This window comes from Thalassophryne amazonica, chromosome 18, assembly GCF_902500255.1.
Source record: "Thalassophryne amazonica chromosome 18, fThaAma1.1, whole genome shotgun sequence".
NCBI classification, from domain to species: domain Eukaryota; kingdom Metazoa; phylum Chordata; class Actinopteri; order Batrachoidiformes; family Batrachoididae; genus Thalassophryne; species Thalassophryne amazonica.
Genome location: NC_047120.1, coordinates 66,304,264 through 66,331,603, shown reverse-complemented (window position 1 = coordinate 66,331,603; position 27,340 = coordinate 66,304,264). Strand labels below are relative to the sequence as shown.

The 27,340-nt window shown below is 38.7% G+C and overlaps 1 protein-coding gene across 3 annotated transcripts in view; it reads right to left on the bottom strand.

Moving 5' to 3' along the window:
• Nucleotides 1–1,331: 1,331 nt before the first annotated feature.
• Nucleotides 1,332–27,340, bottom strand: part of kctd17 (potassium channel tetramerization domain containing 17) — a 44,424-nt gene continuing 18,415 nt past the window's right edge. Inside the window, exons 2-7 of one of the 3 annotated variants that reach the window (XM_034193770.1) lie at nucleotides 11,399–11,507; nucleotides 11,162–11,253; nucleotides 10,841–10,987; nucleotides 9,169–9,294; nucleotides 4,860–5,009; nucleotides 1,332–3,071 (exon numbers count right to left, since the gene is read on the bottom strand). In XM_034193770.1, the coding sequence (XP_034049661.1) occupies nucleotides 4,896–5,009; nucleotides 9,169–9,294; nucleotides 10,841–10,987; nucleotides 11,162–11,253; nucleotides 11,399–11,507 (588 nt within the window). In that variant the 3' untranslated portion in view covers nucleotides 1,332–3,071; nucleotides 4,860–4,895. The remainder of the gene's footprint in view (nucleotides 3,072–4,859; nucleotides 5,010–9,168; nucleotides 9,295–10,840; nucleotides 10,988–11,161; nucleotides 11,254–11,398; nucleotides 11,508–27,340) is intronic. The other 2 variants (XM_034193772.1, XM_034193771.1) reach the window with 2 other exon arrangements.

Sequence of the window (27,340 nt, the reverse complement as noted above, 5' to 3'; positions counted from 1 at the left end):
CCAAAAGAACATTATTTTTGTTGAAAATGATATTAATTTGCATAAAACGTCATCTGTCATATTGTTGATTGTATATTGTTCAGGCCATAACAAAACTAAAATGAAAAACCTGTGTTACAGCCTGTAAATTAACAATTACAATTCTTTTGTCTAGTTTTAACCATCATGTACACAGAGGTTCTACAGACAGCAGAAAAAAAAAATGTCCAGCATTATGTGAAATGTTTTTTTCCACATTTGCCTTTGTAGACTTTTATACATCCAGTCTTACAAAACAGAAAGAAAGAGGGGAAAAAAAAAAAAAACCTTTTACAGCAGAAACTGCCAACATTTGGTATACAAACTATGTAAGTAATTCAGTGCGAATCCAAACTAAACGAGATAACTGTACATACAAAAAGAGGTTTATGAAACGAACACTTAAAAAAAAAAAAACAAGTGGAAGATCTGTAAACTTTACTGTATAAATATAAATGTAACAATATTTGACAAAGTGTGTTTTCAGCAAAGACGTTAAAACTCCCATGCAAATAAAAACCCAACAACAACAAAAAATTATACACAGTCAAGTTTGGGCACTTTTCCATTTGAATGGGAAAGTGTCCAAAAGTTTGACTGGTACTGATTTATTTACTTTCACAGTAAATTAAAAATCAGAACAAGATATACCATCTTGGAAATAAATTAGACATATACAAAAAACAAAACAAAAAAAATCTACAAGACATTTCATAGGAAAGTAGAAGACCTACATGACAGAGTTAACATTACCTACACCTTTTCCTCTATCTTTACTGTCCTTAAAAAAAAAAAAAGAAAAAAAAATTAAAAACCAAACCTGACAGCAAGGAAAATGTGTAAAATTACCACACACACACACCCCCTTTCCTGTATATCACCTCTGCAAGATTAAAACAGTTCTTAAAAAAAAAACAAAAAAAACAACTCTGGTCATTTTCCAGAGATCAGTCTTCTGACTTTAATTTTGTAATCAAGGCACTGATTAATCCGAAGTACAAGATCCACCAAACAAGATGACGTAGAAAACTAACGACTAAACATAAATGGTGCCTCTCTTCGCCATTTCCTCGTACGTTACTGATCATCACTACACGGATGTTTACTGTATTCTTATATTCCAGTTCAGCGTATTGCAAATATGCTAGAGGTCCACAATATTTCACTTTGTATTGTACGCTCAAAAGAGACAACATTTCATTGTACATGCAGGTACACAAATGCACTAATGTAATATGCAACCTGGGTTTCTTTTTTTCTTACAGTGAATTTTACATTGAAACATAAAAAAAAAAAAAAAAAAAGGTGATGACAATGAGCTTAATTCTTGATTGTCTCCCACTAATTTTGATTATTGCCTGCAGAAAACTCAGTAGAGCTGCAACTAAAACTGCTGTCGTTAGTGTTGTATCACTCAATTTTCTCTGTAATTTACCCTGTAAATAAAATATCACAATCCCGAGACCTCCTCACATTTTGTCCATCCAGTAGTGCAGAACCCAAAGATATTTGATATTTAGCAAAAAAAAAAAAAGTTTGTAAAATTTTACTATTTAATCACTTATTGCCATTTAAAACCAAACTACAACCAGCCTTATCTGGTTTCAAACCAGTTTAAAGGAGATGACCTTGAATTCATCCAAATGAAACATATTGTATAGCATGCGACTCCCCTTTTATAACCTCTATCTGACAGCATGAAGTCACTGACTCGAGGTGACATGGTCTGTGCATCACCACACCACCGAGCGCAGATTCAGAGAAGTGAGCCGCGGCGCGCTCGTTAAGCACCGGAGGCGATGTGAGTGTGGGATGGCTAGCAGATGTCCTTGGCCCCGATTTCACTCTGTCACTTCCTGCGAGACCTTATATCTGATTTGTGAAGTTTGATCGCTCCAGGGTGGATTAGATGACAGAACCACTGCTGGATTGTTGACACTGATCACCCAGACAACCTGAGCTTGCGTTTTATACTTCTGCGCATTATCTGATTTGGTGAAGCACAGCTGAGTGAAAGAAGACAAGACCAGGCAAACAATCACCGGAACAAGTTGTTCGCTGAAAATCCGATCCCATGCCGAGATACTGCTACAACTGGAACACAGTTACAGACTTGAAATTACGTGTCTTTGACAATACAGCTAAATTGATCACAAGACTTTTTGCATGTTTGTCTTAACTTTTGCATATTGGGTGGGAAGCTTAAATGCAAACAGCACTCAAGTGTATGATCCCTGACTTCCTCTGATAGTCACCGGCTTTGGATCTTGATCTAGATCCAGCAGATTGTTTTTGGACCTTGATGGAGGTTTTTTTGCTTGAAAGAGCACCACTCTCTGTGAGACGCCTTCTGCTGTAGTGATTTGATTACAGACAGCTCTTACAAGTGGACTCCTCAGATAGTGGAAGAGGAGTGCGACTGTAAAAGTTTCCCTACTGCAGCAATTCTGCTTTCTGATCTGAATTCTTCCTCAAAATATAAACATGAACGAGAGAATTCTGGACAACATATTTGAAAGAATACAGAACTGTTTCTTTACAGTTTGGGTCAACATTGCATCGTCACTGCTGGGAATAATAAAGAGTGATGTTCGCTTTAGTGTTGTTTTATTTTTAAATGATGACGCTGCACAGATCAGCTCTGCTGATTTGCTGACGCCTGCAGTGTTTCAGCAGCAACAGCTCACAGTGTAACAAAAACAGAAAGCCTTATTTTATTTCTCCTGCCAGTTTGAGCACCGTGGTTCAGTCAGCTCTCCTTCCGATCTTTGGTTGGAATTTACTAAGCTTTACTACCGCTCTTGGTGATAAAACGCTTCTGTCAACACATTATTTCAACTGAAAATTAGAAAAAATTGGTGGCGATAGAATTTTGATATTTGTTTCCATTAGGTATTTTGTCATTAAGCAGATTAACACCACAGATGTTTTTGGATAACTGTTGACCCAACACACAAATACACTGTGTGAATAATGTCAAAATAAACTTTTTTTTTTTTTTTTAACTTAGGTCATTGGAAGTTCTACATCCGGGATCCATGCATCTGGAAAAGCTGTGAAACGAAAACAAAACCCTGCGTTAATTAAAAATAATAATTTAAATTGTGAATCCACAACAAGAAAAACAAAACATCTTATTATATCTCGTATAAGATATATAAGAAATTATATAAGAAAAACATTATTATAATTATAAATTATTATAATTAGAAATATAATCATAATTATAAGAAAAACAAAAGATCTTATCTTACACAGATGTTTGTGTGGCTGTGAAAATGTGATGAAAATGGAGACACAATCAGACAAGTGATTTTTGAGTCAGAATACTAAACAAAAACATGCACAGCCAAGTCCGCTTAAATGTGTCCCTGGTTGGTGTGAGTGACGTTCCCCAGAGAATCGACGGTGATTACAAGTGCAGAGCATGCGTTTTCCAGTGATGGCGAGAGATCACTGCATCGCTTCAACATTTCAAGATGGCGGGGCCGCAATCCGCAAGGGGCAGGCCTGTTGTACAGCTTGATCCTATCTTGCAAATCTGTAGGTGGCGTACTGGTTAGCAAAAACAAAGATTGAAGGTTCGTTTCCACCAAGCCTCAGTTCCTTTTTGTGTGATATTTAGATGATTTTCCTGTACCCTGTCAAGAAGAAAAGACAAATCGAATCTATTCTGGAGCCACTTCTCCACCCTGACCATGAATCAGCCAATAGTCCACCTAGTTTCAGTACGTTAAATATCAGATCTTACATATAAAAGCTGCTGTAATTCATAAACTGTTTGAGATATAGATGTCAATTCCCTCAAATTAAATCTAAAAGTCTACACATTAGAATTATAAACACTGATTTCATGTCAAATATATTACGGACAGCTAAACTAAACCATTAACACCATAACTGTGTTTGGTTTTTGTGTGTGTTGAAGTGATTTTGTTGTGTACATGTGGAACATCTGCTGTTGCATTCAAAGGTCAGTGATATCTCGTGTCACAGCTTTGGGAATGAGAGCTCACAGGAAGGCCGCGGTCAATCAATAGGCTTACTTCACATGAGCCGGGCCCATGTACCTTCGACCGGCTTGTGTGACAGAATTCTATCCTGATATCAGCACTGATTATATCACAAGCTAAATCCGGCCGTAGTCAAACAGTTCTGTGCGATTATGAAGGATCGCCGCCTGACAGTGTTTACAGAAACACGGCGAGATATTTGTGCTGCATATCCTGCTAACATTAGCCTGATCAGTGGCTAACAATCCAAACCACAACCATATATGTTAGCAAGCTAACGGTAACTGGTGCACGGAGTTACTACAAACACTGGAGGCAAATAAAAACTTCAAGTATCAGCAGTATTTTTAGTTTTGAATCCACTGTTACACATACACACTTGTTTAATTGGTTCACGTTGCATTTAAATTCTGAAAACACAAGGTCAGTTCCTGCCAGGAAGTGATTACACCAGTAAAAACTACCTTCTCATTTGCAAAGAAATTTGTTAGTGTCTAAATTGTGACATGTTTACTAGTTTTCTGATGATGTTAGCAACATGGTAGCATGCTGGAGCTCGGGGGGGGGGGGGGGGGGGGGGTCCCAAATTGGCAGGGATTATTCCCCAAAATGACAATAACAGTTTTACCAGTATAAATAGCTTGAGTGCTCAGATGTCTCAGTCAAAGCTGGGACACGAACCACCATGGGTCGTTGTGCACCCCCCCCCCGAACACACACACACACACACACACACACACACACACACACACACACACACACACACACACACACACACACACACTACAGTCTACCAGCTCTACCCACACATCTAGCACAGTTCCTCACCAATTCTGGCCTCTCTTTGGAACAAACATGACCCCCTCATTCTCTAATCCACTCATTTGGGGTGGTATCGCTCCCTCCCTCCTCCACCACCACCTCCTCCTCCTCCTCCTTAGCCTTCACTCCTGCTTCCTCCTCCTGCAACTCCGCCACCTTCATTCAGCATCATGGGCGGAGGGAGAAAAGCATAAACAAAAACAAGAAACAAAAAACAGAAAAAAAAAATGTGAATCTGGTGATGAGTGTCTGAGCATATGGAAGAAGCTTTTCTACCACAGGAACTAATATCATCATCAGGAAGAGGGTGACTCCGGTGAGAATCTCGTCCATTTCTATACAACCCCTGGCAAAAATTATGGAATCACCGGCCTCGGAGGATGTTCATTCAGTTGCTTAATTTTGTAGAAAAAAAGCAGATCACAGACATGACACAAAACTAAAGTCATTTCAAATGGCAACTTTCTGGCTTTAAGAAACACTATAAGAAATCAGGAAAAAAAAAATTGTGGCAGTCAGTAACTGTTACTTTTTAGACCAAGCAGAGGAAAAAAAAAAATGGAATCACTCAATTCTGAGGAAAAAATTATGGAATCATGAAAAACAAAAGAACACTCCAACACATCACTAGTATTTTGTTGCACCACCTCTGGCTTTTATAACAGCTTGCAGTCTCTGAGGCATGGACTTAATGAGTGACAAACAGTACGCTTCATCAATCTGGCTCCAACTTTCTCTGATTGCTGTTGTCAGATAAGCTTTGCAGGTTGGAGCCTTGTCATGGACCATTTTCTTCAACTTCCACCAAAGATTTTCAATTGGATTAAGATCCGGACTATTTGCAGGCCATGACATTGACCCTATGTGTCTTTTTGCAAGGAATGTTTTCAGTTTTTGCACTATGGCAAGATGCATTATCATCTTGAAAAATGATTTCATCAGCCCCAAACATCCTTTCAATTGATGGGATAAGAAAAGTGTCCAAAATATCAATGTAAACTTGTGCATTTATTGATGATGTAATGACAGCCATCTCCCCAGTGCCTTTACCTGACATGCAGCCCCATATCATCAATGACTATGGAAATTTATATGTTCTCTTCAGGCAGTCATCTTTATAAATCTCATTGGAATGGCACCAAACAAAAGTTCCAGCATCATCACCTTGCCCAATGGAGATTCATCACTGAATATGACTTTCATCCAGTCATCCACAGTCCACGATTGCTTTTCCTTAGCCCATTGTAACCTTGTTTTTTTTCTGTTTAGGTGTTAATGATGGCTTTCGTTTAGCTTTTCTGTATGTAAATCCCATTTCCTTTAGGCGGTTTCTTACAGTTCGGTCACAGACGTTGACTCCAGTTTCCTCCCATTCGTTCCTCATTTGTTTTGTTGTGCATTTTCGATTTTTGAGACATATTGCTTTAAGTTTTCTGTCTTGACGCTTTGATGTCTTCCTTGGTCTATCAGTATGTTTGCCTTTAACAACCTTCCCATGTTGTTTGTATTTGGTCCAGAGTTTAGACACAGCTGACTGTGAACAACCAACATCTTTTGCAACATTGCGTGATGATTTACCCTTTTTTAAGAGTTTGATAATCCTCTCCTTTGTTTCAATTGACATCTCTCGTGTTGGAGCCATGATTCATGTCAGTCCACTTGGTGCAACAGCTCTCCAAGGTGTGATCACTCCTTTTTAGATGCAGACTAACAAGCAGATCTGATTTGATGCAGGTGTTAGTTTTGGGGATGAAAATTTACAGGGTGATTCCATAATTTATTCCTCAGAATTGAGTGAGTCCATATTTTTTTTTCCCGCTGCTTGGTCTAAAAAAGTAACTGTTACTGACCGCCACAATTTTTTTTCTTGATTTCTTATAGTGTTTCTTAAAGCCAGAAAGTTGCCATTTGAAATGACTTTAGTTTTGTGTCATGTCTGTGATCTGCTTTTTTTCTACAAAATTAAACAACTGAATGAACATCCTCCGAGGCCGGTGATTCCATAATTATTGCCAGGGGTTGTACCAGATATCTCTAATGGTAGTTAACGGATTTAGATGAAATGTGTTTAAAGATAGTTCTACTGGTACCTTGTTTCCCATGTAACAATAAGAAATATACTCAAAACCTGGATTAATCTTTTTAGTCACATAGCACTACTATTATTCTGAACACTACTGTATATTTTATTATGCACAGGTAAAGTATACATGCCTATTTGATAATAATTTTTTATTTTTTTTTCATAATTTAGAGTGGTTTGGGGATGTTTTACAAGGCTGGAACAGATTAAAATTATTAAAATTATTTTCAATGGGGAAAATTTGTTTGAAATATGAGCAGACTGGCTTATGAGCTTGGTCATAGAACAAATTCAACTCGTATGTCGAGGTTCCACTGTACTTTGGCGAACATAGATGAGAAGTGGGGGACTGGAGCTGTCCAGACATGCACTGGACAGAAGCAGCAGGAAAAGACAAAAATACAGATAGATATGTAACCTTGGGCAAAACGTGGGAATAGAAACACACGATACATGTCAGTACTCAGTAAGTTAGCATCAATTCTCAAATGTGCAATTTCTGCCCCTAAAATTTCTTTTAGCCTTGATAAATCATGTTGCATGTACAAGCCACCTATTTGCATGTTCAACACACAATTTTGCGCGCTCGGGTGGACATACCCCAAATTTCATATTAATGAAGACAAACATGTTAATGGACAATTTGCATTTTTTTTTTTTTACACATTGGAAAGCTGCAACCCTCAGTATGTACTTAGTAAACCAGCACGCACCATTTTATTTATTTATTGTGAGAACTATGCTGTTTGTGCACATTTTTACACAAACCTTTAGTAAATCAGGCACTGAAAGATCATTTTGCTGCGGTGAAACATATAAATGAACAACTAAATTTGATCCACTGTGACTCTCACAGGCTGTGCATGTACCCATGTTCCAGATTTAGTTAAAGTTCAATGTCTATCCATCCTTGCAACAAAAGAAAACAAGAAATGAGCTTCTTCCTGGCACTAGTTGCAGGATGCTGAGTAGTGAGTTCTTCAGTATTTAGTCCCTGAAATGGAAAAGCTTCTATAATGAGGCTACGCGGTAAGAGCCGAGCAAAAAAAAAAAAAAACACTGGTACAGTGTGAGATGGAAAGACAAACTGCAAAGAGAAGCATGAATGATGGAGTGAATGTGTCTGAGAATGACATTTGAAGCTTCAGCGGGGAGTGGAGGATCAAAGCAGAGATAACTCCCTCCTCCAACCCCTCGAGGGGCGAGAATGCCATTAGGGTCTTTTATTTTTATTATTACTACTTTTAACTGCACAAATGTGTAGGTTTGTATAAGTTTGGCATCACATTCCTAATGAGGTCAGTTCAAGTGTTTGTTTCTTCTTAGCAAATAATTAGCAGACTGCAATAACCTCCTTTAACTGTAGGGGCAGTAGAAGCGCAACAAAGAACAAACTCAGAAGAAAACCCAGCCAGATCACCAAAAATTTTCATGGAAAATGTTTATGATAAACTGATGTCTGTCGGGGCGACTTGTTCTGATAACTGACTGTGAGATCGTTTTTAGCTCAGGGATGAATTGTCTCATCTGCTCCCCAGTGGATGAAAATTGTCAAATGTACATATTGTACACATGCAAGTACAGTGTTATAGAAAAGATTTTTTGGCACCCCAGTAAATACATCATTATTGATGGTGTTTGGTGTTCACCACGGATCACTGGTCAACAGATTATTAAATTTGAAATATCCAAATGTTCATTATTCCCCCAAAAAACTAATAATAATAACCAATTATTTCTAATGATCAACAAAAATGTCACACTTAACTGTGAGATTAAGACAGAAAATCTGGAAGACTCAAAAATAAAATAAAATAAAAAATTAATTAAATACAACTCGGTTTGATAGTAAATTACAGATGACCACCAGAAATAAATTATGTATTTTTTATATTTTTGAAGCTGAAAAGTGGTCACACATTTAGCTTATTTATAAATATTACATATTTAGGAGCTTTATATATATATATATATATATATATATATATATATATATATATATATATATATATATATATATATATATATATATATATATATATATATATATATATATATATATAAAATCACTCAATAGACTGTTCACGTGCTTCAAGGAACTGTAAGCCCTCACTTTTACACTGAGAAAAACAAAACAAAACAGGAAGTTCGTCTAAGAAACCTCATAATCTTTTCAACAGTTTTGAGTAAAGTACATGCGTTAATGCTTCGAGGCGCGTGTTGGCGTTTCACCTTTGTTTTGTGGCTCTGCTCTGTGCTCAGTCCAGATCCAGCGGTGTGAAGCTCCTTTGATACGACACACAGGAACTCGGCCTGATCCTCAGTGCCGTAGCTGTAGGATGAGCCTATGTTCACCATCTAGACAGCAAGATGGACACACGCAGAAAAGTGAGCAAAAGTGTGAGAAGCAGCGAAAATGGAAAAGAAGGGGGGGAGACAAAACCGAGGTCCCAAGCGAGGAAAGAGTTCCGGTGTCATGCAGAGGAGGAGGGTTAAAGGTAAACATTCAGTGTTGGAATGTCAGGTAACCTGTTTGGTTTTCACATTCATGATAAACAGCCAGAACACTGTGGGTCAGACTTCTGCAGCAAACACTGAGCAAGCCGTAGTTGTGCAGCAGGCAAGGGAACCCAAGCAGCGGGCATTTCTACGAGTTTATCTGCGTTCTTAAAATGGTTTTGACTTTAACAATAAAAAACTGGGAACTGTGACAACATCGCAACTATTCTACCATAACAAAAATGGGAAAAAAACAAAAAACAACACAATAGAGAAGTAAAAATATTCTCTCTGCCATTACTGGTGTCATATTCACCTGCTCTTTTGACACTGAACAGAATCACAACTGTATTATAACAGAAAACATAATTTATATGGTTTCAGGTCAGCTGATTTCTCCGACAGGCTGTCATGAAGACAGGATTTGTCAGATGAATTAAATCGTCTTAAGGATTATTTTTATACTAACTTTAAAATGCTTCTGCCATCACGACGACAAAAAAGAAAATAATTCTTTGTGTTCACATTGAGATCAAGCTGGTTTTTGGGTTGTTCTGTTTCTGTCAAGAGACAGAGAGGCTTCTGCAGTCTGTAATTTCTCTGTCCAGGTTTTAAACAAATGTTTAAACAGTAACAGTTATGCTACAATTTAGAGCCCGGAACTAATACTAGGGGAGCTACGACCACTACCTTTGCACCCCACCCCCCCACCAGGACTAAAGCAAAAGCAAACCAACTTTTTTAGGTTCCTTAGATGACCCCAAAACACAATCAGGATGTTCCCAAAAATAAAGACTGGCCTCAAGCCAGTCATCTAAGATGGCATCCAAAATGCCCGCCAAAATAGGGTTTTTTCACTAAAACAACTTTAAACAACATATAGACTCCTTAAATATCACAGAGTTTCAATGGGAAGACCATTGCAGGTCACGGCAAACTCATTTGTGCCTAAACTAAATTCATTCATGGGTTTAAGATTCAAAATGGCGTCCAAAATGGCCACCAATAGACCCATATCACTGAATCTCTGTGATATTTAAGTTGTTTAAAGGTGTGTTAGTGGAAAACCCTATTTTGGCGGCCATCTTGGATAACTGGCTTAAGGCCAGTTTTTATTTCTGGAAACATCCTGATTGTGTTTTGGGGTCATCTAAGGAACCTAAAAAAGTTGGTTTGGTGTAGTCCTGGGGGGGCAAAGGTAGTGGTCGTAGCTCCCCTAGTATAAACTACTAAACTACAGAACAGGACACTCCATAATGTCACTAAAACAATATCTAAATCACATTAACAAAACAATCGGGCATCCTACAGGAATTATGGGATTGCAGATAGCAGGGGTCAGGGTCAAAGGAATCGGGCCAAAGGTTAAGATTGAAGGGTTAGGCGCAGCATGAGTCCAACCCACAGTCCAGAGCAGTCCAGTGCGGGGCTTTCTGCAGGCGCGCACGCTGACCTGCTCAAACTTCCAGCCGTCTGACATGGTGGAGACCATTTGCGTTAGCTCCTCCTCCTGGCACTGCAACACTCGATAGACGTGTTTTGGGGGCACCTGCTAAGGAAAGAGGAGGACAGTGGTGAGGAGACGGGCTGCCCCTCGTTTATGTCTGTGTGCTAAACACTTTTCTTTTGGGAAATGTTTTCTAACAGTGATGGCTGAAGTTTGGTCATGGATAAAATCTGACTGCCAAACTGCTGCAACACACAAACACTGAGGTTCTGTTGTAACCTGTGTGGCCTTGGAGTCTCTCTCCAGGATCCTCTCCTTGATCAGTTTGATCAATGGGGTGATATTATAGAACTCTGCCTCTTCCAGGACACCTTAAAAACAAAAAGTACCGATGATCATATGTGTACACAAGACAGTGAATTCTATGGAGTTTTGTAAAATGTTTCCTACTGTCCACCAAACTGAAGTCATGCAAAATACTGAATCCATCATGACAGAATTGTGAGTATATTTAACCTTCTTCAGCGAGCTCCTTGTTGTAAACCAGTTTGCCATGGCGTAGGTAGTTGAGGATGGGCCCAAAGTATGTGGGGTCTCTGTCAATCACATATGCTCCTGTCTCATCCTGTTGCACACAAAACAGCACTCGATTACATCAGTAACCCACCACACATTATTTTGGGAATGTCCTTGAACTTTTCCTGATGCTGGGGTCCTCTATACTGAGGCACAGGTCCCCTGGATCATGCTCAGGGAGACGTGCCATGTGGCCGTAGTGTCGTTAGCTGGGGTTCACTCAGACTGTAAGTAGTATTCCTCATTGGAGTCTCTCTACATAATGGTTTGTTTTACCAGAGATCCTCTAGAGAGACATCCAGTCATTGCTTTACCGGTTAGCACCTAGGTAAAACATGAAGCAGGTCCCCAAAGTCTTACATCTTTGTACTCCTGCAAAGATCTCATGGACATGACTGTCAGTACTGAGATAACATAGCCACCATAACCCAACGAGGTGGATAATAACACGCTAGTTAGAGATCTTCACTACCGGCTCTTGAGTTCAGGTTCACAAGATCCAGTTCTGTGAGGTTTAGTCCGCCACCCCTCATCCACTGCGAAAAGTATTTATATCAAACATCAGCTTACTAAGAATTACACAACAAATTAATATATGAAGCACTGTGCATATAAATTTTAATTGCATAAAAATTTTAATTGCTCTTTTCCTCCAAATTATTCCAACGTGGGAAAACTGTTGAGGTAAATCACAATGTCTGACAGAAAAATAACTTCCCAGCGCTGATTATGGAGGTTCTGCAAGTTTTCAGATTTTCCATGAACTCTGTTGCTATGACACTGTGACCGCTTGTATGTCCCCTGAGGACAGCTGGCTACGAAAACAGTTTTCAGAAACTGGATAAAGAAGTTGTGGTTTCTGTCTCTGTCAGAGTTGTTGTTTCTGGGATTCAAGCTGGGAATTGAGTTACTCCTGCTGCTCAATCTCCAGCCTCATGATGCCAAATGCCATTTTAGCACAGAGCGCACAAAAGACAATGAGTAAGAAATCCATAGTGTTCTGAAGGTCAGCATCTTTTAAACAGGGAGACAGTTGGGGGGGGGGGGGGGGGGGGGACAGGCAGTCGCTGATGGAAATTGTACAGAAGAGAACTTCTGGTGAAGGACACTGCTAACATCTGGTGACTGTGGGTCATTAATACACAGTTCAGTGGCTCTCACATCTGCAGGGTCAGAAACTCTAAAGGAAACAAGGCGCTGAATGCGTCGTGTCCCTGTTTGCCTTGTAGAGGCATTATTTTTTGCTGGAACTGTTTTTGTATGACGGGAGAATCTCGATTTAGCCTTGCAGGCAGAGTACGACGCCAGCATCCAATGAGGTCATGGAGGACATGTCTCTAATCTGACACGTGAAAGAAACGCTATGAAATAAAGCACCACGTGCACAGAGGTAGAAATTCAGAAAACACATTCAGTAATTAGATAGATAGATAGATAGATAGATAGATAGATAGATAGATAGATAGATAGATAGATAGATAGATAGATAGATAGATAGATAGATAGATAGATAGATAGATAGATAGATAGATAGATAGATAGATAGATAGATAGATAGATAGATAGATAGATAGATAGATAGATAGATAGATAGATAGATAGATAGATAGATAGATAGATAGATAGATAGATAGATAGATAGATAGATAGATAGATAGATAGATAGATAGATAGATAGATAGATAGATAGATAGATAGATAGATAGATAGATAGATAGATAGATAGATAGATAGATAGATAGATAGATAGATAGATAGATAGATAGATAGATAGATAGATAGATAGATAGATAGATAGATAGATAGATAGATAGATAGATAGATAGATAGATAGATAGATAGATAGATAGATAGATAGATAGATAGATAGATAGATAGATAGATAGATAGATAGATAGATAGATAGATAGATAGATAGATAGATAGATAGATAGATAGATAGATAGATAGATAGATAGATAGATAGATAGATAGATAGATAGATAGATAGATAGATAGATAGATAGATAGATAGATAGATAGATAGATAGATAGATAGATAGATAGATAGATAGATAGATAGATAGATAGATAGATAGATAGATAGATAGATAGATAGATAGATAGATAGATAGATAGATAGATAGATAGATAGATAGATAGATAGATAGATAGATAGATAGATAGATAGATAGATAGATAGATAGATAGATAGATAGATAGATAGATAGATAGATAGATAGATAGATAGATAGATAGATAGATAGATAGATAGATAGATAGATAGATAGATAGATAGATAGATAGATAGATAGATAGATAGATAGATAGATAGATAGATAGATAGATAGATAGATAGATAGATAGATAGATAGATAGATAGATAGATAGATAGATAGATAGATAGATAGATAGATAGATAGATAGATAGATAGATAGATAGATAGATAGATAGATAGATAGATAGATAGATAGATAGATAGATAGATAGATAGATAGATAGATAGATAGATAGATAGATAGATAGATAGATAGATAGATAGATAGATAGATAGATAGATAGATAGATAGATAGATAGATAGATAGATAGATAGATAGATAGATAGATAGATAGATAGATAGATAGATAGATAGATAGATAGATAGATAGATAGATAGATAGATAGATAGATAGATAGATAGATAGATAGATAGATAGATAGATAGATAGATAGATAGATAGATAGATAGATAGATAGATAGATAGATAGATAGATAGATAGATAGATAGATAGATAGATAGATAGATAGATAGATAGATAGATAGATAGATACTTTTAATGTCCCCATGGGGAAATTTGTCTTGGACTTCTCAAAAATCATGACCCATACAAAGATACAGAACAAGACATAAACAGTTCGTAACAATAAATAAATAAATACATAAATAAAGAATAAAAATAAATAAAAAAACATACAAGTACTTAAACCTCCTAATGTGCCTGATTGTTAGCAGTGTTTATTATGATATTTGTTAAGGGCTATGATTGATATAGGAACAAAAGAGTTCCTATATCTATTCAGTCTGCAATGGGGGACTCTGAAACGCTGGCCCGATGGCAGCAACTCGTATTGCGTGTGCAGAACATGGGAGGAGTCAGAAAGAATTCTGTCCGCTTGCTTCATCACGCACTGATCAAAAATTGACTGAGGATTGTTATACTGTTTCAAACCAATGATTTTCATTGCTGTGAGAACAAGGTAGTTTAATTTTGATCTTAGGGACACAGGAAGGTTCAATTCAATTCAATCAATCAATTTTTTTATATAGCGCCAAATCACAACAAACAGCCGCCCCAAGGCACCCCATATTGCAAGGCAAGGCCATACAATAATTATGTAAAACCCCAACGGTCAAAACGACCCCCTGTGAGCAAGCACTTGGCTACAGTGGGAAGGAAAAACTCCCTTTTAACAGGAAGAAACCTCCAGCAGAACCAGGCTCAGGGAGGGGCAGTCTTCTGCTGGGACTGGTTGGGGCTGAGGGAGAGAACCAGGAAAAGGACATGCTGTGGAGGGAAGCAGAGATCGATCACTAATGATTAAATGCAGAGTGCATACAGAGCAAAAAGAGAAAGAAACAGTGCATCATGGGAACCCCCCAGCAGTCTACGTCTATAGCAGCATAACTAAGGGATGGTTCAGGGTCACCTGATCCAGCCCTAACTATAAGCTTTAGCAAAAAGGAAAGTTTTAAGCCTAATCCTAAAAGTAGAGAGGGTGTCTGTCTCCTTGATCTGAATTGGGAGCTGGTTCCACAGGAGAGGAGCCTGAAAGCTGAAGGCTCTGCCTCCCATTCTACTCGTACAAACCCTAGGAACTACAAGTAAGCCTGCAGTCTGAGAGCGAAGCGCTCTATTGGGGTGATATGGTACTACGAGGTCCCTAAGATAAGATGGGACCTGATTATTCAAAACCTTATAAGTAAGAAGAAGAATTTTAAATTCTATTCTAGAATTAACAGGAAGCCAATGAAGAGAGGCCAATATGGGTGAGATATGCTCTCTCCTTCTAGTCCCCGTCAGTACTCTAGCTGCAGCATTTTGAATTAACTGAAGGCTTTTTAGGGAACTTTTAGGACAACCTGATAATAATGAATTACAATAGTCCAGCCTAGAGGAAATAAATGCATGAATTAGTTTTTCAGCATCACTCTGAGACAAGACCTTTCTGATTTTAGAGATATTGCGTAAATGCAAAAAAGCAGTCGTACATATTTGTTTAATATGCGCTTTGAATGACATATCCTGATCAAAAATGACTCCAAGATTTCTCACAGTATTACTAGAGGTCAGGGTAATGCCATCCAGAGTAAGGATCTGGTTAGACACCATGTTTCTAAGATTTGTGGGGCCAAGTACAATAACTTCAGTTTATCTGAGTTTAAAAGCAGGAAATTAGAGGTCATCCATGTCTTTATGTCTGTAAGACAATCCTGCAGTTTAGCTAATTGGTGTGTGTCCTCTGGCTTCATGGATAGATAAAGCTGGGTATCATCTGCGTAACAATGAAAATTTAAGCAATACCGTCTAATAGTACTGCCTAAGGGAAGCATGTATAAAGTGAATAAAATTGGTCCTAGCACAGAACCTTGTGGAACTCCATAATTAACTTTAGTCTGTGAAGAAGATTCCCCATTTACATGAACAAATTGTAATCTATTAGACAAATATGATTCAAACCACCGCAGCGCAGTGCCTTTAATACCTATGGCATGCTCTAATCTCTGTAATAAAATTTTATGGTCAACAGTATCAAAAGCAGCACTGAGGTCTAACAGAACAAGCACAGAGATGAGTCCACTGTCCGAGGCCATAAGAAGATCATTTGTAACCTTCACTAATGCTGTTTCTGTACTATGATGAATTCTAAAACCTGACTGAAACTCTTCAAATAGACCATTCCTCTGCAGATGATCAGTTAGCTGTTTTACAACTACCCTTTCAAGAATTTTTGAGAGAAAAGGAAGGTTGGAGATTGGCCTATAATTAGCTAAGATAGCTGGGTCAAGTGATGGCTTTTTAAGTAATGGTTTAATTACTGCCACCTTAAAAGCCTGTGGTACATAGCCAACTAATAAAGATAGATTGATCATATTTAAGATCGAAGCATTAAATAATGGTAGGGCTTCCTTGAGCAGCCTGGTAGGAATGGGGTCTAATAGACATGTTGATGGTTCGGAGGAAGTAACTAATGAAAATAACTCAGACAGAACAATCGGAGAGAAAGTGTCTAACCAAATACCGGCATCACTGAAAGCAGCCAAAGATAACGATACGTCTTTGGGATGGTTATGAATAATTTTTTCTCTAATAGTTAAAATTTTGTTAGCAAAGAAAGTCATGAAGTCATTACTAGTTAAAGTTAATGGAATACTCAGCTCAATAGAGCTCTGACTCTTTGTCAGCCTGGCTACAGTGCTGAAAAGAAACCTGGGGTTGTTCTTATTTCTTCAATTAGTGATGAGTAGAAAGATGTCCTAGCTTTACGGAGGGCTTTTTTATAGAGCAACAGACTCTTTTTCCAGGCTAAGTGAAGATCTTCTAAATTAGTGAGACGCCATTTCCTCTCCAACTTACGGGTTATCTGCTTTAAGCTACGAGTTTGTGAGTTATACCACAGAGTCAGACACTTCTGATTTAAAGCTCTCTTTTTCAGAGGAGCTACAGCATCCAAAGTTGTCTTCAATGAGGATGTAAAACTATTCCCAAACCAAGTGGTTATGCCATATCTTAGAATGCTTTTAAGAACTGCCTGATAAAACAGTAACATAATTTTTTGGTCGACTCCATGAAAACGCAAACGCCGTAGAAAATAGTCGTTGATTCAAGCGGGAACATAACCAGTCAACATGAGTGTTCCATGTAAGGGAACTGTCTATACAGACACCAAGATATTTGTACAATTGCACCTGTGTGATTGGTTGCTGGTGTATAATTACAGGGTTGTGATTGCCAACTAACTTTGGGTCAAAAATGACTTCCTCTGTCTTTTTAACATTTAAAGTAAGGTAACTGGAATCACACCACTCAACAAACTGCCTCACCTCTGAATGATAGATATTCAAATCATCATTCTGTTGAAGTAAGCACAGAAGTGCTGAGTCGTCTGAATATTTAAAAATATAGTTCCCAGGGTGCTTGGCTGAACACTCATTAGTATATAAAGTAAAAAGGGCAGGTGAGCTCACACATCCCTGTGGTGCTCCAGTACTGATGTCTTTGATTTGGGACAGGCTAGAATTTACCTTAACCTGCTGTGTTCTGTTTGTCAAAAAAGAGTGAAACCACCGTATAAGTGACGGGTTGACATCCAATGCTTTAAGTTTCTGAATTAGTAAGTATGGCTGAAGCGTATTAAAGGCGGAGCTGAAGTCAATAAAAAGTAATCGGGCATATGATGACTTGTCATCAAGATGTTTTAAAACAAGATGCATGATGGTGGAAATCGCATCATCTGTGCATCGCCCTCATCTGTAAGCAAACTGAAATGGATCTAATTTGCCATCTACATCTATTTTCAGCCTGCTCACAATGTATTTCTCGAAACATTTCATCACAACTGATGTCAATGCTATAGGCCTAAAATCATTGTCTTCGCTGGGGTTTGCCTTCTTGGGCACCGGGATGATCATAGAACGTTTCCACAGGGCAGGGACTGTATGGGTGTCTATAGACTGTTGAAAAACAGGACACCAAGCTGCAGTAAGCTCCTGTGCAAATGTTTTTAACAAAAATGATGAAATCCCATCTGGCCCTGCAGCCTTTTTTAACGGAGCACGCTGAAAGAGACGTTCGACCTGTTGTGGATCAATCCACAGTCTATGTGACGCATTATCAGAGGGGGGTAGGGAGTCCAGCTCCTTGTTACACTTTTCGGAGAAATCATGTAATAATTACAATTTGGCTGGACAAGGGATCGATTACAGGAGGGTAAGGCCATATGGAGGAGTGGGAGGATGAGGGAAGATTGGATGGGATGAAGAAGGACAGGCAGCTTGCACGGAAATGACAGGGTCTGTGTGCGTGTGCACGCTGAAAATGAGCATAGGTACAATGTGGAGCGACTGCGTCTACCACACACACACACACACACACACACACACACACACACACACACACACACACACACACACACACACACACACACACAGCAGTATCATCAATGAACAAACCCATGCCCCGTCAGCGTGACAGTACAGGGATGACAACAAAGCTCAAGAACACACACAGCTGTTATTCACCAAATCAGAAACATCTGCAGAATACACACAGAATAACTTAAACAAAAAAGAAAATAAAATTATGATACAAGTCTGAATAATCCCTAAAATCTGCACTGGCTTGAAAGGAATTTAGGGAATAACCCTGTTGTGTCGGACGTTCGTGCTGGGATATATGGTTGAAAATAGGCTTTAAAAAAAGCAGTTTTAAAACTGATATTTTCAATCGTATCAACTGGTCTAATATTTTGTTCCATTCCACAGATATTCTATGGATCCTCCAAACTGTGACTGTCTAGCGTTGGGACCAGGAGGCAGAGCTGTGGTCTTATACACCTTTCTGCAGCTTCTCTCCCCCTGCCATCCCCTCATTACCCCATCCCCGTAGAGACGGTGCCTGCTTCCAGACCACCAATAACCAGCAAAAATCTATTTAAGCAAAAAAATTCAAAAAGAAAAAATAATATAGCACCTTCAACTGCACCACAGACTAAAACGGTTAAATGTGGTCTATTAAACATTAGGTCTCTCTCTTCTAAGTCCCTGTTGGTAAATGATATAATAATTGATCAACGTATTGATTTATTCTGCCTAACAGAAACCTGGTTACAGCAGGATGAATATGTTAGTTTAAATGAGTCAACACCCCCGAGTCACACTAACTGTCAGAATGCTCGTAGCACGGGCCGGGGCGGGGGATTAGCAGCAATCTTCCATTCCAGCTTATTAATTAATCAAAAACCTAGACAGAGCTTTAATTCATTTGAAAGCTTGTCTCTTAGTCTTGTCCATCCAAATTGGAAGTTCCAAAAACCAGTTTTATTTGTTATTATCTATCGTCCACCTGGTCGTTACTGTGAGTTTCTCTGTGAATTTTCAGACCTTCTGTCTGACTTAGTGCTTAGCTCAGATAAGATACTTATAGTGGGCGATTTTAACATCCACACAGATGCTGAGAATGACAGCCTCAACACTGCATTTAATCTATTATTAGACTCTATTGGCTTTGCTCAAAAAGTAAATGAGTCCACCCACCACTTTAATCATATCTTAGATCTTGTTTTGACTTATGGTATGGAAATAGAAGACTTAACAGTATTCCCTGAAAACTCCCTTCTGTCTGATCATTTTTTAATAACATTTACATTTACCCTGATGGACTACCCTGCAGTGGGGAATAAGTTTCATTACACTAGAAGTCTTTCAGAAAGCGCTGTAACTAGGTTTAAGGATATGATTCCTTCTTTATGTTCTCTATTGTCATATACCAACACAGAGCAGAGTAGCTACCTAAACTCTGTAAGAGAGTTAGAGTATCTCGTCAATAGTTTTACATCCTCATTGAAGACAACTTTGGATGCTGTAGCTCCTCTGAAAAAGAGAGCTTTAAATCAGAAGTGTCTGACTCCGTGGTATAACTCACAACTCGTAGCTTAAAGCAGATAACCCGTAAGTTGGAGAGGAAATGGCGTCTCACTAATTTAGAAGATCTTCACTTAGCCTGGAAAAAGAGTTTGTTGCTCTATAAAAAAGCCCTCCGTAAAGCTAGGACATCTTTCTACTCATCACTAATTGAAGAAAATAAGAACAACCTCAGGTTTCTTTTCAGCACTGTAGCCAGGCTGACAAAGAGTCAGAGCTCTATTGAGCTGAGTATTCCATTAACTTTAACTAGTAATGACTTCATGACTTTCTTTGCTAACAAAATTTTGACTATTAGAGAAAAAATTACTCATAACCATCCCAAAGATGTATCGTTATCTTTGGCTGCTTTCAGTGATGCCGGTATTTGGTTAGACTCTTTCTCTCCGATTGTTCTGTCTGAGTTATTTTCATTAGTTACTTCATCCAAACCATCAACATGTTTATTAGACCCCATTCCTGCCAGGCTGCTTAAGGAAGTCCTACCATTATTTAATGCTTCAATCTTAAATATGATCAACTTATCTTTGTTAGTTGGCTATGTACCACGGGCTTTTAAGGTGGCAGTAATTAGACCATTACTTGAAAAGCCATCACTTGACCCAGCTATTTTAGCTAATTATAGGCCAATCTCCAACCTTCCTTTACTCTCAAAGATTCTTGAGAGGGTAGTTGTAAAACAGCTAACTGATCACCTGCAGAGGAATGGTCTATTTGAAGAGGCTCAGTCAGGTTTTAGAATTCATCATAGTACAGAAACAGCATTAGTGAAGGTTACAAATGATCTTCTTATGGCTTCGGACAGTGGACTTATCTCTGTGCTTGTTCTGTTGGACCTCAGTGCTGCTTTTGATACTGTTGACCATAAAATTTTATTACAGAGATTAGAGCATGTCATAGGTATTAAAGGCACTGCGCTGCGGTGGTTTGAATCATATTTGTCTAATAGATTACAGTTTGTTCATGTAAATGGGGAATCTTCTTCACAGACTAAAGTTAATTATGGAGTTCCACAAGGTTCTGTGCTAGGACCAATTTTATTCACTTTATACATGCTTCCCTTAGGCAGTATTATTAGACGGTATTGCTTAAATTTTCATTGTTACGCAGATGATACCCAGCTTTATCTATCCATGAAGCCAGAGGACACACACCAATTAGCTAAACTGCAGGATTGTCTTACAGACATAAAGACATGGATGACCTCTAATTTCCTGCTTTTAAACTCAGATAAAACTGAAGTTATTGTACTTGGCCCCACAAATCTTAGAAGCATGGTGTCTAACCAGATCTTTACTCTGGATGGCATTTCCCTGACCTCTAGTAATACTGTGAGAAATCTTGGAGTCATTTTTGATCAGGATATGTCATTCAAAGCGCATATTAAACAAATATGTAGGACTGCCTTTTTGCATTTACGCAATATCTCTAAAATCAGAAAGGTCTTGTCTCAGAGTGATGCTGAAAAACTAATTCATGCATTTATTTCCTCTAGGCTGGACTATTGTAATTCTTTATTATCAGGTTGTCCTAAAAGTTCCCTAAAAAGCCTTCAGTTAATTCAAAATGCTGCAGCTAGAGTACTGACGGGGACTAGCAGGAGAGAGCATATCTCACCCGTGTTGGCCTCTCTTCATTGGCTTCCTGTTAATTCTAGAATAGAATTTAAAATTCTTCTTCTTACTTATAAGGTTTTGAATAATCAGGTCCCATCTTATCTTAGGGACCTCGTAGTACCATATCACCCTAATAGAGCGCTTCGCTCTCAGACTGCAGGCTTACTTGTAGTTCCTAGGGTTTGTAAGAGTAGAATGGGAGGCAGAGCCTTCAGCTTTCAGGCTCCTCTCCTGTGGAACCAGCTCCCAATTCAGATCAGGGAGACAGATACCCTCTCTACTTTTAAGATTAGGCTTAAAACTTTCCTTTTCGCTAAGGCTTATAGTTAGGGCTGGATCGGGTGACCCTGGACTATCCCTTGGTTATGCTGCTTTAGACGTAGACTGTGGGGGGGTTCCCATGATGCACTGTTTCTTTCTCTTTTTGCTCTGTATGCATCACTCCGCATTTAATCATTAGTGATCGATCTCTGCCCCCCTCCACAGCATGTCTTTTTCCTGGTTCTTTCCCTCAGCCCCAACCAGTCTCAGCAGAAGACTGCCCCTCCCTGAGCCTGGTTCTGCTGGAGGTTTCTTCCTGTTAAGAGGGAGTTTTTCCTTCCCATTGTTGCCAAGTGCTTGCTCACAGGGGGTCGTTTTGACCGTTGGGGTTTTTCATAATTATTGTATGGCCTTGCCTTACAATATAAAGCGCCTTGGGGCAACTGTTTGTTGTGATTTGGTGCTATATAAAAAAAAAGTTGAGTTGAGTTGATTATGTCACACGATAAACCAATCAGATTCGCAGAAAAAATGTAACTGGATTAAAATATGAGATAAACCAGGTTCAAGAAATTTCCATAAAAAGGTTCATAAAATGGGGTGTAAACATTGCAGCTCTAAATTAATGTTTTTCAAAACCTTAAAACATCTTGGTGTGATTAGAATGCATTTGTGCATTGTATAATTACTTACAGCATTCATTCATTCATTTCCTGCCGTATATCCAGTTTGCGATGGCAATAGACCAAGCAGCTCACCCCACACTTCCCTATCCTTACAGCATGCGAGTATGTCACTAAAGTAATAGTGACTATTTAATCTGCATAATAACAATATAACATCATAAGATAAAAACAAACAAACAAAAAGTTGTGTTTCAGCCATATTCCTTCAGAATTTTGTGCTGCTATTGTTTAATGGATTTAATTTTTTTAATAAACTGGTTGTTAGTATTACTCGCTTGATTTCTTGAGTGTATTGTAGATTTTTAAATTGTTGATGGCTGCACTCACCCATTCCTTCTCAAGTTAACTTTAAAAAGATAAACAAAGCAGTTAAAGATAAAGAGGCACCTGATTGCTAACAATGTTTTAACATGACGAGGGTTGTAAGAAATGTATCCATGACATTAGTGCTATAACATACATCATTCCAGTTCAAATGTAAGTAAGGGTAAGAGTTTAATTTCTCTGAAATTTATAGTACTCTTAATAATAGTTATTCATATAGCACTTTCAGTTATACAAAGTCATTCATTCATCTTCTACCACTTAGTCCAATTAAGGGTTGCGGGGGGCTGGAGCCTATCCCAGCAGTCATAGAGCACGAGGCGGGGTACACCCAGGACAGGACACCAGTCTGTCGCAGGGCCACAAACAGACAAACAAGCACAGACACACCCACACACATACCTACGGACAATTTAAAGACTCCAATCCACCTAACCCGCATGTCTTTGAATGTGGGAGGAAACCGGAGCACCCGGAGGAAACCCACACACACACACACCGGGAGAACATGTAAACTTCACACAGAAAGGCCACAGGAATTGAACCCACAACCTTCTCGCTGTGAGGCAACAGTGCTAACCACTAAGCCACCGTGCCGCTCGTTATACAAAGTAAAATACAATAATAAAAAACAAATGCCAACCATATAATTAACACTGACTCTTTTTTTTTTTAAAGAAACATGAAAACAGAAACCTAAAACATTAAGAAAAAAAATACAAGCAGTAAGAACAGCAGAAAATAAACAGTCTAGAGATCATAAAAAGTCTGGAAATTTGAACAGTTCTGGATCAGTGCAATTGGTTTGCGCAATTTTGGAAGTCTTGCACAGTCCCAGACTTCCACTATTTTCTGGGTACAATTCTGGAAGTAACAGCCTTTCATTCATTCATGTATTTAGTTTACCTTTTGACACTTAATCTTGTCTACGGAGGTTCTCTGATTAAACATAAAAAAGGGTTTTTTGTGAGTGTGGGTGAAGCTCAGTTTTAATACACATCATGATAGTAGCATATTCACAAAAATCTCTCGCCAGGACTTATCCGTGCATCTGTTTCACAGCACAGTTAAAGCAAGTTTAGACGTGTGGTGAAATACTACAACACTGACATGAGACAAAGAGTCTCATAGAATTTTTTTATAATTACAAATCAAGGATTAAACAGGTGACCGAGGGCATCAAAGCGTTGTGCCTGTATGATCCTGGTGGCAGTTAATATCAAATCTGTCCTAATCACAAATCTGCATTAAGATGATTATGTGGTTGCGGTCTATGAACGCCCGCTGGTTCACCTGTTCTGCTAATAAGATTTATGTGTCAGACCTGGATCGTAGCTTCCTAATGGAACCAGGGTGACATGAGGTTTTCTTTGGGTAGAGGTGGACAAGCCAACGTGCCATTAATTTTATTGAAGTAGTTACACACAGACACAGTATGTGTGTGCGTGCGTTTAAAATGGCACAGACAAGATCCCCTGAGCAACAGCTTATCAGGGGAATTCAGCATGGATTCCCCTGATAAGCCATTTTCTTCCCTCAAGTTGTGAGGGAAGAAAACCTACAACCGCAGCTGCTGTTCTGAGAGAGAACTGGCTTCAAGCAGCTTTATGTTAAAAAAAAAAAAAAAAAAATACAAACAAACCACCAAGCAATGGCTGTTTTCAACCTGGTGTCCGCTGAGTAAAAACTGTCTTTTGCATCTCCTGCATAGGTGTAGATGGTTCAAATGCACAAACATGCAGACCTCAGAATCTCGATATGTTGTGCTCCCATGCGAGTCAAAACAAGCCAACAGCTGAACGTCCCAACTTACAAATTACTCGTTCTTTACTGAACACGCCAGGTTTGTTCAGATCAAGTTAAGTCATGTTGGTTATTCCAACCAAAACTCACAAAAACCTCCAGAGGGCTTTCTGTACAACAAATGACACCCTCTGCCAATGGTTGTACAAGATTAAAAGCTTCATTAACCGGACAGAAATTGATCTGGGTGCAGAGGGAATATTATTTATATCAAACTCGCTGGTGTCTGCACCGTGATCTCTTGTTCCAAAAGCAGATTGATATACTAGTAGTCAGTTGTGAGTCAGGGTTTAATGATGAACCTTTCAGACAGTTTGGTATAATTTGCAGTTTCAAGGTCACGGTTTGGTTCAAATCCCCTCAGGTTTCTCAGCACAAAAGCCTTGCATGAAACAAAACAAAACAAACAAACAAAAAAAAGGAATAACATCTCTTGAAATGCCCAACGTTTGTCTTGAGGATCTGCCTAAAGATTTTATATTGCATTTTGTGTAAAACAGTTGAACGTAATATAGCTCACAGTCAACCCTGTAGAACTTGTTTTGTTTGTTTTTTTTTTGTTTGTTTTTTTTAAAGAGGTACACAACACACCGTTCGGTACAGGTACAGTATTGTGGTTTTTCAGTTTATTGCTGCACTCCTGGTTGTGAGACAAGGCTGGACAACAAAAATGTTTTATTTAAGTAGGTGCTAACTATTTTTAAAAACAAGTGAACTATTTAAGGTAGCTGGGCTATTGACTGCTTTCTTTAGTTAGCATGTAACTGACTCAAACACCAGTTACCCACGCTTGTCTGCAGTGGTGGGCACAGATAGCCAAAAAATTAACTTCGATAACAGATAATCATATAACTGAAAAGTTATCTTTGATCAAGATAAAACAATAAACCACCAAAAAATGTATCTGAAGTTACAGATAACAGATAAATTCAAATATTGTCTCTGGTACATTTGCAACTACTAATTAACTGAATTTGAGTTTTAACGCCATAATAGCTTCTAGCAATATTAAAAGTGAATGGACAGGGGTGGTCTTGAACCAGGAACCTTCCACACTAGAAACAAGCGCACTTATCCACATGGCCACCACCCCTGCCCACAAACAAATCACCCCACTACCCCAGATGGGACTTGAATCCACAATCCCTGTCTTAGGAGGCCAATGCCTTTTCCATTAGGCCACTGGGGATGTCCAATCTCTACTATAATAATGCACTAAATTTTGTCAAAAAATGTTCATGGTTATCAGCTGTATAAATTGGACGAAAGGCGCTATCGCAAGCAAAGGAGGCAACAACACATCTTAGGGTCTAGTTTACGAGTGTCACATGTAGCATGAGATTGGCAGATAGATTTTCGCTGTGTCATCACTGAACGTTCCACTATCATGGAGAAGATGGAGCCTAGACTGAAAACAAAATCTTGACCACATTCTTGCCAAAAAAATCAAGAACCAGTTTTCTGAATGGATGTCATAAGATAAAAACTGCTCCTTGTTGTTCAAAGGAGCCATTATTGGTAGTTTCATAATCTGATTATCTGAATCACTGCCTTTGGAGGTTTTTCTGTGCCATTGGCAGGAAAACTAGAACATGTTGTGGAAGGACTCCCACTTGGTCAGAAACCCCTAGAGACACCCCCCCCACCACCTCAAAATATATATATAAAAAAAGAGAGAGTTGCAGGAATTAGCTCGTGACAAGAACATCTAGGTACCTTGTGCAGCCTGCTGTCAGATCCTGGCTGTTCCTGACTCTGCCACACAGTCTGTAGAGCCGTGTGAGCTCATGCCATACTGGTTTACTGGGGAATTGTGTTTGGTCTTCTGTACTTCCATAACTGCTCTTATACCGCTTGATCTGTAATATGAACTGGTTAATGAGAGATGCTAAGAATCATTTACAGTTGACATGAAATATGATGAGAAAATACATGAATTTGCATTTAGTTTTCCATTTAGAGAACAGAGAAATCATGAATGAGTGAGTTATTCATTCATCAGTTAAGCGCTTATTCATGCTTGCAGGGATTTAAAGAGTTAAAACTGCAGAATTAAATCAGGTCTCCCCTTTCCCAAGTTTTTATTAATTTAATTAATGTAAACACTTTTATGACATGCAACTGAAAGGACAAATTTATTTTTCGCTATTGAACTGCATTACTGACATATTTAGCCAGATGAACCCTTTATGTTCCAGTCCCCTCTTTGTGAAATCAGAATTGCTCTTGAACAAACACAGTACAGCAAATCACTTGTGTGAGTGATGAAAACACTTCTTGGAATACCAACAATGTTTATAACACATATGCTGGAGAAGCAGTAGCTCGTATAGCGGCGATGGTAGGTGCGTAACGCCTGGTGCAGGGAGTTCTGGGCTGTGTCCAAGTTGTTACTGCCTTCTAGACTGCACAGAGGGGTCAGATTCATCCTGTTCGTTACTCGTGGGAGCATTGTGGGCCTAACAGAAAATCAACCAATCACAGTGTTAGCTGTCATCCTATTTAAAGTGGAGTGCAACACACACACAC